Source organism: Balaenoptera ricei, chromosome 5 (assembly GCF_028023285.1).
Source record: "Balaenoptera ricei isolate mBalRic1 chromosome 5, mBalRic1.hap2, whole genome shotgun sequence".
Lineage (NCBI taxonomy): Eukaryota > Metazoa > Chordata > Mammalia > Artiodactyla > Balaenopteridae > Balaenoptera > Balaenoptera ricei.
In genome coordinates this window covers 45,089,495-45,103,138 of record NC_082643.1, presented here as the reverse complement: position 1 = coordinate 45,103,138, position 13,644 = coordinate 45,089,495, and the positions used below count along the sequence as shown (strand labels likewise).

At 38.1% G+C, this 13,644-nt stretch overlaps 1 protein-coding gene across 5 annotated transcripts in view; it reads right to left on the bottom strand.

Moving 5' to 3' along the window:
• Positions 1–13,280, bottom strand: part of HNRNPD (heterogeneous nuclear ribonucleoprotein D) — a 17,149-nt gene extending 3,869 nt beyond the window's left edge. Inside the window, exons 1-4 of one of the 5 annotated variants that reach the window (XM_059922773.1) lie at positions 12,732–13,280; positions 10,825–10,881; positions 1,542–1,710; positions 764–925 (exon numbers count right to left, since the gene is read on the bottom strand). In XM_059922773.1, coding sequence (XP_059778756.1) covers positions 764–925; positions 1,542–1,710; positions 10,825–10,881; positions 12,732–12,967 — 624 coding nt within the window. In that variant the 5' untranslated portion in view covers positions 12,968–13,280. The remainder of the gene's footprint in view (positions 1–763; positions 926–1,541; positions 1,711–10,824; positions 10,882–12,731) is intronic. The other 4 variants (XM_059922772.1, XM_059922775.1, XM_059922774.1 and 1 more) reach the window with 4 other exon arrangements.
• Positions 13,281–13,644: the final 364 nt, after the last annotated feature.

Sequence of the window (13,644 nt, the reverse complement as noted above, 5' to 3'; positions counted from 1 at the left end):
GAAAATGGGGAATGGTGAGGATCACTGAAAACTGGAGAACGTATGAGCAACCAAAGGTAGAAGTTGCTACTCCATCTTAGATGGCTGTTGCCAGGCAAGAAGGCAGTTCCAATGTCACCTGCTCTTACAAATACTGAAGAAAAGCTAAATATACAGATTTTTGTGGGAAATATCTCAATTCCTAAATACTAACAACTAAACATGCAATATGTTCTGCTTGAATCAAACCAAGGATGTCTACAGGCTGTATCTGGGTCCAAAAGCCACAAATTTCTCAACTTAGCTTTAAATCATTAATTCATAAAAGGAATCTAAGTCTATAATTGGCCTCATAAAATTTGCACATATACATGTGCTTAAACTGAGAAGGCATTACACCCTATTGTTAGTTTATTTCTTCCCTATTCTCAACTGAACCATTTCCTTCTATATCTCAGGTAATCCAACCTGAATTTCTTCCTCTTGTTTATAGCTTTCTACTAATCCAGTAAATTCCACAGTAAGAAAATGTCTACTTCATCTTTGTGTATGGTATGCCCAAGGATGCTATGCATACAATAGTTCCTCAATAAACTAGAAAATGCAATCATCTAACCTTCAAAGACCTGCTAATGAAGTATTTATACTATCCTTATTTCAAAACAAATCGCATAATCTGTCCAAACTTCAAAACAACTTTGGAAAACCCAGTGAAAAACCTATAATGTGACAATTATATTCACACTAATTTTAACAAAAACTAGGTCAAAATATTATCACATACCTCACCAAAACCACCAAAGTACTCCCTTATTTTCTCTTCAGGTGTATCTGGAGAAAGGCCACCAACAAAAATTTTTTTAACAGGCTCTTTTGTTTTCATGGCTTTGGCCCTCTTAGGATCAATCACCTTCCCATTCAATTTATGTTCTTTCTGATCCATGACCTAAGGAAATGGAAATTTTTCATTTGAAAGATATATATCTTAACTAAAGTTCAGAGATTATTAACTTACTTAAAAATAATTATAGTTAAATAAATATAGCTAATGCCAGGCATATGTTGACCAGCTCACAATTAAACTGTCAATTGTGGTGATGTGATATCAGCTAATATTTAACAATGTTTAAAAACCTAAAGGTCAGTAAGAATGAGGAGTTAATCAATTACTAGACAACCACCATGCCTTTAACTATTGGCAATATAAGCATGATTGCTACTTCCCTGTAGCCTAAAGACTAAAATGTAAAATGATTCAGTCAGAAGTTTCTTGCCTAGCAAATTTCAAAATCTGTATTTCTGTGAACTTATCACAGCATATCCTTCTAATTAGGCATCTTTAAGGTTTTTAAAATTAATTTTAATACAGTAGAGCCTGGCACACAGAAGTTTTCAGTAAAAAATTCTTGAATCTGACTCTTCATAAAACGTATTGGCAAGAGCTGTTATCTCTTCCTTCGTATAACTGCAAAAGGGGAAATCACAAATAATAGGCAGATTAATTGTATCAAACTATTCACATATTTTGTATTATTAACTGATTAGAACACATGGCACACTACCTTATCTACACTCTCCGACTCTTTAAATAGCACAAAGCCAAAACCCCTTGATCGCCCTGTGATAGGATCTAACTTCAGAGTGCAGTCTACGACTTCACCAAATTTGGAGAAGTAGTCCTTCAGATCTTTCTTTGTAGTGTCCCAGCTAAGGCCTCCTATAAACATTTTCCTGTAAAGACAAAAAGCAATATTAAAATGCTAAAAAAAAATTTTTAATTTTGCCTTAAGTATCCACATCAATAACACCTTCCCCAAAACTGCACCAATTTACTGGGCAGTGTATTAAAATCTCACTCTTCCTACATAACCACATATCAAGAACACCCTTTTACAGTTTTGGAAAGTTTTGTTTGTCACTACTGCGCCTGCATAATTACAAAATAGGGAGCAAGCAGCAGATTAAATAAGTCTTTTGACTTGCCAAAAAGAGAAATGTATCCCCAAAGTAAAAATAGTATACACTGTCTTTCTTAAATTACAAGTTAAATACTGGTAACAGCAAAACAGAATTTCACCTTGAAATTTCTCTTCCAAATCTTTATTGAACTTATGAAAAGGCTATGAGGTCCCCATTAATCACAGTAACTAGCATGTGTCTATGCTGAAGCTCCTTTCTTAACTGTTCTCTCATTAACAAAACTCTTAGCACATAAAATGGGAAAGTCTCACAATTAAGTTGTAAACCAAGTTTTTCGATGTGCTAAGAATACTTAATAAAGACAAAAGTAAGCAATTTAATGAACAAAAAAATTACCCAGTGAAGCACAATCCACTAATTAACCTAGATTATTTATTTCCAGTAGAACCTCAGTTAACCAGCAATAAAATATTTAAACCTTTAAAATGCTAAAAGTGACAGGTGGTAAGTGGAAACCACCAAGGCACTTTAAAACCAAAAATGCACCCCCCCCCCAAAAAAAAAACTGTAAAGTGAAATCTTACTTTTATTACAGCAAAAGGCCATAAAGCTCAGATCTGGCAGCTCTGTGATCCCTTTTATATCCCTAACCCTCACTCCCACCCTTTACCTCCCTCCTACCCTTTAAAGAGACAGGACTAGAGATTATTATTTTAAGGATAAACTGTCAGAATTTGTTATGTGAGGGCTAAAAATCAATTTCACCATCAGAATAAAATCATGCTTGGTCAATGAGTTCTATCTTTGCAACTGCAGTGGGTCAGGGGGAGGGGTGGCGATGGGGGTGTGGTGCTAACTTCCAGCTCTGAAAAGAAATTAAAGCAGGAACATCTCCATCTTGTGGGCTTTTTAGGATATCGCCACTAAAGCCAATTCTTGCAACAAGAGGACAAAGTCTATCCCTAGAATAAGATCTTGCTTCTACTTAACCTACAGATGCCAGATTAACTGAGGTGTTACTGATCTTACTATTTTATCAGACTTGTTCTTACTTCTAATAAAGTTAACGCAAAAGAAGTCTTATTTTTAGGCATATAGTGTACTTCCCATTTAGGTTAGGTTTTCAACTTGTACCTGTATTCTAGAGCTGGACTATTTATATGCTTTACATTCAGGACTTCGGCTAATAAAATTTCCATGCTTTAAGTAACTTTTATTAACTCTTTTTGTATTTTATAATCAAATGAGCATAACAAAACACCCACACTGTTGTACAGGTATTATTAATGTTTACTGCCAATTCCATGGGGAAAAAAAGTTGAGGTATTTTCTCAATTACATTTTCTTTCATATCCAGTCCAAGTTACTTAAATTGCCTTAAGCACCTTTATTTTTAACCTAAAGATCCAGAGCACTTCCTTCATAGATGAAAGTACATTACCAACATTTACTCTTTCAAGGTGAAGAGAACACTGCTATCTTTTTAAGGATGAGAAAGAAACGGACTTCAAGGTAATGACCTCTTGCTCAGATATTCATGGAAAGTTCTAGATAGAAACTTCAATTAAATTGAAATTTAACTATTAAATTACCACTTCTGTGATTATTACAGAAACTTTCCATCGATAATTTAACAGTCTGAAATTACTTCAAGCTGAAGAGAATAACAAAAGTCTTTTAAAAAAAAAACTAAAATTGAAAGGCAAGAAAATTCTGTGTCTGTCCGGTCTGTTCCTCAGAGACAGAACTAGTTTTGATTTTATTTAACCAAGGCAATATTTATATTGGGTTGTGTCCTCAATATAAAATTAACAAAAAATAATTACAAAGAAATAAATCAAGAATGAGGCACGTTCTTTAATTCACAAACCCCAAACTTTTTCTCAACATTGGGAGTCAGTTTTCTTAAATACTAGATAAGCATACTAATTCATCAACTGGCCCAGTAAGTGTTCTCTAAAGAAACTTTCCACGTTTAATATAGTCTTGAGTAAAGACGTTGTTAAACGTGTCTACCTTAGAGTTAAAAAAGGTCACCAAAGAGGCTATCCTTCTTAAACAATCAAATCCCATTTATCCAGAATATTAAATGTCCTAGTCAACTATAATTTATACATCCATAGAATGATTACTGTTTCTCAAAAAATTAGAGCAAAATATGTAGTAAAACTTCAGCTATCCAGCACCTTTAGAGAATGAGAAGCCAAATAGTCTACCTTCCTTCAAGCATTGCCTGCCTTCCTAATCTCTCTCCCCAATTGTTTTTAACCTTCAATTACTTGGAATGATTTTTTTTTCCTACGGCATATCACACACACTCTTCTGCCTTCCTAATCAAATGGAGTAATCATGATTTAACATTGAGTCACTCACCACTAACACACTATGCTACTATAGCATGCCCGTAGGGTCTTCTGAACTTAGAGAACTATTTATTAATACACTAAGTGCATCTTATTTCTTAGCTCTTTTAACAAATTCTAGTTTTCATTTTTGCCAGATTAATCAGCAGCTGCTATTCTAAAATGCTTTCCCCCGCCTTCCATTTTTTAGGAAGTTAGCCGGCACTCAAACTTTTCAAATTTGGGGTAAAGTAAAAGTAAACAGGCTCTGAGCAAGAGCCTAACTAGCTCTTTTTTGAGGCAAATTCATTACGTTTTGGCAGCCCAAAAGCACTCGTTTTCTTCTGCTCTAATAAGGAAGGGTGCTGCACAACTGATAACCTAACCAGACAGGTGGATATACTACAATGAACACATACTGTACCAAATCCATTCTATCTTTACTGAATCTAGCATATTAAATAAATTCACCCCATTTTTACTCAGTAGACACACCAAAATATACATGTGTAACACATAAGAAAAAGTCTGTTATCTTAATTCTGGATAAATGGGAACTTATTTTAGCCTCTCTAAAACACCAGCATTCTGCTCTGCCTCAAATTATAGGATGGTATATATAAGACGGTATCAATTTAAACTTTCTGTATTTTATATTACTGTATCTTGCTTAAAACACAATACCTAGTGTCTGTCCAGATTACCTTTGCTGCCTTGAACACAAAGACTGACTTTCAAGTTGCTTTCACCCCTGCAGAGATGTGCAAAACACTTTACAATGAAGGAGAGCTGGAACTTCAGAAAAATCCTGAGCAGCGAAAGTTAAAACTACAGCACAGGACTTGTTCAAGTAGCAGAAATGGGCCCCTAATACTGCAATACAAGCTGAAAATTTGACCCTTACTTGTAAGTGAATCAATAATCCCAATTAAAGTGTAGGACTTTACCTACAGTATCAAGTTTAATTTCTTAATCCTATCTGTAAAGTTATTTAGCACCCCAAAGGCAATATAGTATTCAACTTAAAACACCTACTCAACAATTGAAATATTCTTGCCTTATAGATACTGACATTATACCATATTATAACATTAAATGACAGGCACAAAGTTATACAACTCAGTGCAGATAACTCTCCAAATGAGAATTTAGGTTGCTTTGTGGGACTCTCTCTTCGAGAGGCAGTACATTTAAAGGCAGTAAGCCAAACTGCTTGGGGTTTAAATCCTTCCTCCAGAACTAAGAGCTTACCTCTATCTGCAGTGAGGATTTATATGGCACAGAACATGGTCTGACACATCCCAAGTGCTCAATAGAAATAAATTACTATTTAGTAGGGATAGAGCACAATCTAAATAAAGCAATTTTTTCACTTACTCAATGGCTTAAATTTTTTTTTTAATCTGCATGAGCTATATGAAGTTTCCAACATTAAAGGGAAAAGGCCAGGATGAGTTTTATATAAATGGATCCTAAGATTAGTTTTAATGCTAAAGACTTAACCCAGAAATTTTAAATATCCCATGTAAAAACTACAGACTGGAAATTAGGTTTTCTAAGCTCTTAAATAAAATGTAGTTCCAAAATCACACTGATGACTTGTCTGTACTCTACATAAATGCCAGTAACTTCAGTAAGGAATAATTTCAAAATATAAACAGCAATATATATGGAGCAGTGCTGGCTGGTGGAAACTGCTCTCATACTATTTTTTCCCATCTAAGAACTTTACTCTCAATACTACTGAGGTTTCTAGGTTTAACACTCTACTCAACAGTAAGTATTTTTTATATAAAGATACTTGGCCTACTACCCTATTCAAGGTAAATGACAAACACATCATTACACTTTTTCCCAATTTTGGAAAGGGAAAAAAAGGATTCTGTAACTTTTAAACACTTCCTAACAACTCATGGCCTTCCATATGTGGTTTCATAACAAATTCTGACAGTTTAAAAACTACAACAGCATGTCGATCTGATATATATTTCAAGTACACAACATAACTGGCCAATCACTGTCACCTTTTAGAGTAATGTTACTCAAACCTACCACTAATCCTTATTTAAATAAAACTTCTGGTATTTTATCCTTAAAATTATTCCTTTACAATCCTAAAATGACATTAAGTATAGTGAAATCTCACCAATAGATAAGAAATGAGTATTTATTTTCCTTATAAAATATAGATTTAGTTTAAAATTAAGTCAGTAGTTAACCTAAAATGGGGAGGGGTTTACTTTTTGCAACTAGGTAGTATCACATGGTACCATTTTAGAATCTGTATAAAAAATACCCTTGGAAACAGTCTGACAAACTTTTAACAAGTCAATAAAAAAGATTAATTCCTCTAGGTAATATATTAGATCTCATTTCTTCATACTTTGAATGAACTTAAATGACTAAAAAAGATAAGTGAGTTGAAACATAATAGCTAATAAATTAAACATGACTGTTTTTGAATAAACTTTAAATGTTTAACCCAAAATCTCCCCTTTTCTTCATTTCATTCCCAAGCAGGAATGACATCTTGTATTTTTACTTTTAAAATAAACTCTCAATCAGCTTTATAAGGTAAACTCTCCTCTACCTAGAGGTTAAGGAATGGGGTTTCCTTAACCTAGAGGTTAAGGTTCTGGTTAACTGAGATTACTACACATTCACAATTCTATAAAGTTTTTTTTATTAGAAACCAATTTAAATAGCAACACTAAACTCAGAAAATGATTTTTACCTTGATGGAATTTCAGAATCTTGCAATGCTTTAAAATCACATTACTTTTTAATAATATAAGGGGAAAATTATGTAAGATTCATTCCATGACATTATTGGTTACTTTTTGAGTATATTAGCTGATAGTTTTTCATCTATCTTTCTCACAAGACTTGGGGTAGGGAAACTAGAGTTGAGTCTCCTGGCTGTTTGGACTTTATGGTAGTTTCAAGTCTAGATAAGCAGGAGCTTACAGAATAGGACCCAATACTTAAAAACTACCACCTTGATTATTGGCCAAACACTGCTAGTAATAATACGTGTCTCCCCACTCCACCCCCAAACAGTCTTAAATGTCTAGCTCCAATGTACAATATGTAATACTCCAGAAACTAAAACATGCTTACCTTTACACCACAGGAGTAAACCACTGGCAGTATCAACTATTAAGGCACAGGATAAATACACACAAGCTATGAAAGCAGGCTATGTAGTCAATCTTCCTGTGGTGAGCATTGTTTCCAACACACAAATCAGCAAACCAAGTAACGAACATGTTATATTACCTGAGACCACACTGTTGGAAGTGAAGTAACAGAAACAGATCCCACGCTTCCAGCATCCAGTTCAGTGCCCTATCTACTAAAACGTTGAAGCAGAACTAAAGTTGTTTCACTCCATTTGTGAATATGCACACACTCGAGGTGCACAGGTTTAATTGGAATATGGAAAAAGTTATTATTCTATTACTTTTTAAATGCTTTCAAGCTAAAACTAATCATTCTCCATGTTGGCCATGAATCACACACAACAGCAGATTCAAAACCTTCTTATATTAAGTGCACCCTTACAGATAACAATACCCAAGCAATGTTTAAAAAAAAAAAAAAAAAAAAAAACACACAGTAAGTATACACTTAATTTATAGAAGGGGCCACAAGTATATTTATCTCAAAAAGCAGCACTCAAAAACTTCAATGATAGTCTCCAATTCCAAACCCAAAAGGTCAGGTGATTTTTAGTATCCTTCATGATAAATAAGAATTTGAAATGAAAAGAATTTAGTACTCCTTCCTTAGGTGTTAATCATCTCAAATCTGGGGGCATCCATTACTACAATTAACCCAGGAAACTTGTCAAAGGTTCCGAAGAATGCTAAAATTCAGACCCATGTACTCAGGGTCTCAACTTTACAGTAAATCCAACTTACGGAATCAAAGGCCCGTAAATTTGGCATAAGACTGCTTTTGTATCTAAAAGTAACTGCTCTTCTACGAAGCAAACAACGTTCAAGATGCCCCAGAAGCACTCGGGTATAGACTATAATCTCAAATATTTAAAACAACAAAGTGTTAGGTAAACTCATTTCTTAAAAATTAGACAGGAGACAACCTACAGCACAATTAATTCACAAAATCCTCAAACAGGAAGAATCACACTTGAGTTTATACACTAATGGTTACCGAACTAGATCAACAGTCCTGTTATTAGAAAAGTATTGCTGTACTTTGGCTCATAAATGAACGGGATTATTCTGCTTCTTGCCTAACCCAATGCAGGCAAGTCAATGTACCTACCTTGTAAAACTGAAAGCTACAACAGTATTATAGTTCCCCAATAATCATGAGAAAGTAAAAACTCTGTCTCCAGGTAGCTTACTATACATGGCATGCATATTTTGCCAGACACTAATTTTAAAGTACCTACATACTGAAAGGATCATAGCCCTATAGAGAATGTAATGAGTTCACACCAAAATGGGAAATATCAGTGCAACTGCTTTTAAGTAAAAACTAGGGATGTTAAAGTTGGAAAAATTATAATGAGGTGAGCTCAGGAAGGCATTTTACTATGGAAGTGAATAATTACTCTAAAGGTCCATAGTAAATTGTGGAAACGCTTTACTCCACTAGAGGTATAACAGGCATGTCCTCCTCAAAATAGCTGTTTTTTCTTGTACTAAGGGAAAAAAAAAACCACTTAAGTCTGCAACAAATTGATTTTTAAAATAGTTTTAGGATGAAATTGTAACTCACTTCAGTCTCAAGTTAGAATTGTAAAAAGATACACACACAGAAATGTGTTTAAGAAATTAAATTTAGATTTTATATCTAGTAACCAGTCTTACCCTCACCACTATTATGAAACTTCTGCCCAATTTCCCTCAAACTGGGAGACAAGAGAACAGATAGGGTGGCAAGTGCAGACACCAAAAAGATTAAGTCTCGAGGGCTTTTTGTTCAAAAAGAAAAACAAGAATATGTGTAACAGATGAGGCTATCTGACCGGACAGTAATTTTTTTTAAATATTTATTTATTTATTTGGCTGCGCCAGGTCTTAGCTGCGGCACGCTGGAACTTTTGTTGTGGCACGCGGGGGTACATTATTTTAAAAGTCAAGTATTAAACTTTAAAAATGAAAATATTTGTTAAATGTAAACTCAAAGTAAACCTCATAATCGAAAATGTTCATTAACTATAAATATTTAATTGTCCACTTTTCTTAAGAGGTCAAAAAACTTGCAAAGTTATAGTATTAACAGACCACATATAATTTCTGCAAGAGTCAAAGCAACAACCTTTAAACATAAGTTTATGATCCTTTCAAATTACTGAAAATAATTGCTTACATATTTGAAATATGTAATGGAGTAATAAAGTCAAGTACAGTTATTAATTTGTTCTTATTTACTTTGCCACTATTACCTAGCAGTGAAATTGAACTATCACAGGACCAAACAGAATAATTTCCATCAAAAAACTTTTATTCTGGGGACTTCCCTCGCAGTCCAGTGGTTAAGACTCCACGCTCCCAATACAAGGGGCACGGGTTCAATCCTTGGTCTCGGGGAAGATCCCGAGTGGCGCGGCCAAAAAAAAAACCAAAAACAAACAAACAAACAAAAAAAAAACCAAGCAACTTTTATTCTGTATGTCACACTTTATCTCCAATATAAAACTGGACAGATTTCAGTTAAAGAAAATAATAAGCTCCTGTAAAATGTAAATACTGTCCCAACTGGGCTCTTAGAATGTTGTTTGTACAGATGTTAAGTCAACTATCTGCAAGTTACTGGCCCTCTAAACTCCAGTGGTGGTAGATACAAACTCCTGGAAAACTCAAATATAATCCTGAAGGCAGAAATACTGACATTTAGGGGAACAGGAGGGATAAAAAGAACAATACTCAATCTACCAGCCTTCCAAAAAGTCATGCAATTGTGAATACGTCAACCAACGAACTGTAATTAACATTCCAACCAAATCACACTGAAAATCTAAAAATCTGATTTAAGCTGTAGTGGAAAGCCACATCAGCACGCCTTTAATAGTACATGTGCAATTCTTATTAAAGTTCTATTTACAAATATGGTTGGTGATTTAAAAAAAAGTCATTTTTGCATATACATCACTACTTTAAAAATTGTTTTACTACTGACATTTCCAGAATATTTCAGTATAACATGCAATACATTTTAAACACACACTTTATTGTAGCAGATAACCTTCACGTATAACATTAAACTTAGAATTACAAGAAAAATTTTTTTGTCTTAAAACAAATCAAATTTAAAATTAAATACTTTCTTGCCCAAATATAAAAATATCATTACTTATTATATTAAGCTTTAATTGGCCAAACCACAATTACATGCATTACCACAGACCAAAAACCATGTAATGGCATCAATTCTGCCCAAAGATCACACATGATGCCTAAAAAGGTTTTATATCCCAGGTACAAAATATCCTACTGTACTAAAGTCTAGAATTTCCTGGGGATCAATGGGCAACTAACCAATACACAGCCTCCACATGTTATGACTATTGAAACCTTTATATTACAGAAATAAAATTTAAAAGTTTTACCATTCTTCCCGCTGTGCCGTCGCTGCTTCAGAGTGTCGTGGGGAGGAGTTTGAATGGCTAGGGAATTAACAACCGGTACAGCAACCAATCAAAATTCTAGTTTTAGTTTTTGACATTGTTAGGGTTAAAAACTTTAATTCATTTACACTTCGGTTCAACAGTAGATAACTACAAAGGCAGCTGCTTTGTGACTTGAAAAATCAGAACAGAAAGCCCGCCCCAAACAGTAAGTTACACAATCATTTGGGTGCCTCTGTCCGAAGAACAGAATTCAGAAAAAAACCAAAATGTTAAAAGGCTTAAGTTTCCAAATATTTAACATATCCCTTTCTTAAACTAAGCTATATATAATTCCAGATAAATTAAGAAAGGCTCGTTTCCCATCCCACCTCCACTCTCCCAAAGCCAGCACAATCAGCAAAACAGCCCGACAAGAGTCTGCCTAGGCTGAGAATATTAAATCCTATATTCCAAAGGGCTTCTCTCTCCCCCCTCCAAAGCTTGTGCTTTTTCCTAATAAAGGGAATGTTTTCCAATATTGAGTTAAAGCGACATTTTATTGCTTTTACCTTCCAGCCAACACCTTTCTCCTTGTTACAGCGAAAAAAATTACACACACACACCCCCCAATTACAAAAAGTAATGGAAGCGTTAACCCAACATCAGCGATCAGTAACGGGAATAAGAAGAAAACCCAACCAAGAACCCCTGACTTAGTCCCTCCTGCTAACTCCTATATTATGTTCCCGGCTCCCAAATGCTGCGTTCTAAAAAATTTTATGCAGCTTTAAATAACATATACAACGTATTCCAATCGGAGGAAACAAGTTACTACTTAAAAACCTGCAAAAAGAATAAAAACCATAGCACATTACAGAATTTGTTCATTTTATGAAAGAAGGCTGGTGGGCCTCCTGTAACTTAAGTAGGTGAGAGCGGGAAGGAGAAATCAAGAGAGACCAAAAAAAGGATTCTGGGCACGGCGTGGGTTGTAAAAAATGAAAATTGCACAGAAAAAGTAAGGTAAGAGTACACTCTCTGTACGAACAGTTGAGGAACCCAATAGCTGAGGGCGCGAAAAAGGTGCGCGGTTAGAATAACTCTGCGGGGTGGGGGAAGGGCGGGCAGCAAGCCGGAGGTAGACCAGCTCCAGCCAAGTGCAGGCCCCGCCGACAGGGAACTTAAGGAAAGCCCTTGGAGCAAAACCAACGTACCAACAGGCGAGTCGGGGAATTTCACCAGGCCCAGTTGGTTCCGTAGGCTAGAAAGTGGGGACTATGCAAGCAAGTCGTTGTACGATGGTGTACAGTAGAAAAACGAAAAGGCTGAGGCGAAACTTACTCAAAATACTGAAAAACATTCGGCCTGAAGCCAAGACGGGAGGAGCAGAGCTGGACAACCTACACGTTCCCCGAAGCATGTGCTTACAAAGAATGGCATCGTCTAGGGATGCTGCAGTGAGAAGCACCAAATAAACCTTAGTTATCCAGGCATAAAGGCTTTTTGTATCTGATTGCGTTTTTATGCCCAGGACTTTAGAAAACTGGGGAGAGAGAAGACAGCGGGAAAAGAAAAAAGGTACCCCTCGACAGGCGGGAAAAAATCCTGGCGGCCAAGTCGGTGGGAGGAGACCCAAGGCGAGGGAGGGAAGAAGGGCGGGCCGGGGAGCAGCATGGTGACGGCTAAAGGTGGAAACGTGTGTGATGGGGGAGGGGGCGATTAGCAGCAGGGGAAGAAGGAAATGAAAGCCCGGGGGAGCCCGGCGTAGAGAAGGGGATAACAGTGCAAAGAGGCTGCACGGGAGCCTGGAGCACGGGCGGAGAGCGGGAACGAGGCCTAATGGCGGGGGAGAAGGAGGGGGAGGGGGGATAGTTGGGCCTGACTATCCCGGGCCGCCCCTTACTCACCCTTCATCCTCCTCGTTCTTACTGGCATCGATCTTCGCCCCCTCCGACTCGGCGCTGCCTCCTTCGGTGCCTCCGGCCGCGGTTCCGCCCCCGGTCCCGGCTCCGCTTCCCGCCGCCGCCGCTGCCCCCTGCGCCGCCACCACCATGGCTCCCTCCTGTTCGCCCGCCGAGCCGCCTACCGCCGCCGTTGTTGCTGCCGCCGCCGCCCCGTCCCCGCCGAACTGCTCCTCCGACATAGTGCTACTGCCTCCGCCGCCGCCGAGACTACACCCGCCGCTGCCGCGAATCGAAACTAGCAGCAAAGTAATCCCCGCCGCTGCCGCGCGCCCGCTCTACCGCGCGAAGCACACAACAAGACAGAGAAGGCGCGCGTGGATGCAAAGGCTCCTGCGCCTCTCCCCGGCCTGCCCCCCTTGCCTCCCACTCTCGCGCGGCGCGCACTCCCACTCTCGTCCGCCGCACTAAAAAAGAATAAGCAGCGGCGGCCGCTCTCGCCTCCTCCTCGCTTTAATGGCGCCGCCGCGGACCACCTAAAATGGCCGACGGAAGAACGGCGCGTCCCGGTCACGTGGCGCGCGAGCGCGCCCTTTGCACCTCCCCCGCCCCCTCTACCGCTAGTTTTTTTCCCCTTCCTCCTCGGTCCCGCCCCCTCGCTCCCTTTTATACCTTCCTCGCACGCTCTGCGCCGCACAGCGTGGGGCCTTTAAAGGGAACCGGAAATGGCGTTCTATAAAACGGCCGCGCGGAGACCATCGAGAACAAGGAGCGCTGTTTCGAAGGCGCGGCTAGAAGGGCCCCTTCGTCCGCCGCAGCTTTTCCGAGGGTTCCTGGTCGGCTCACCCCCATCCCCACCCCCACCCCCAGCAGCGGGCGGGAGCAGCGGCGTCGGGCAGGGGTGTGGTAGCACCTCCCG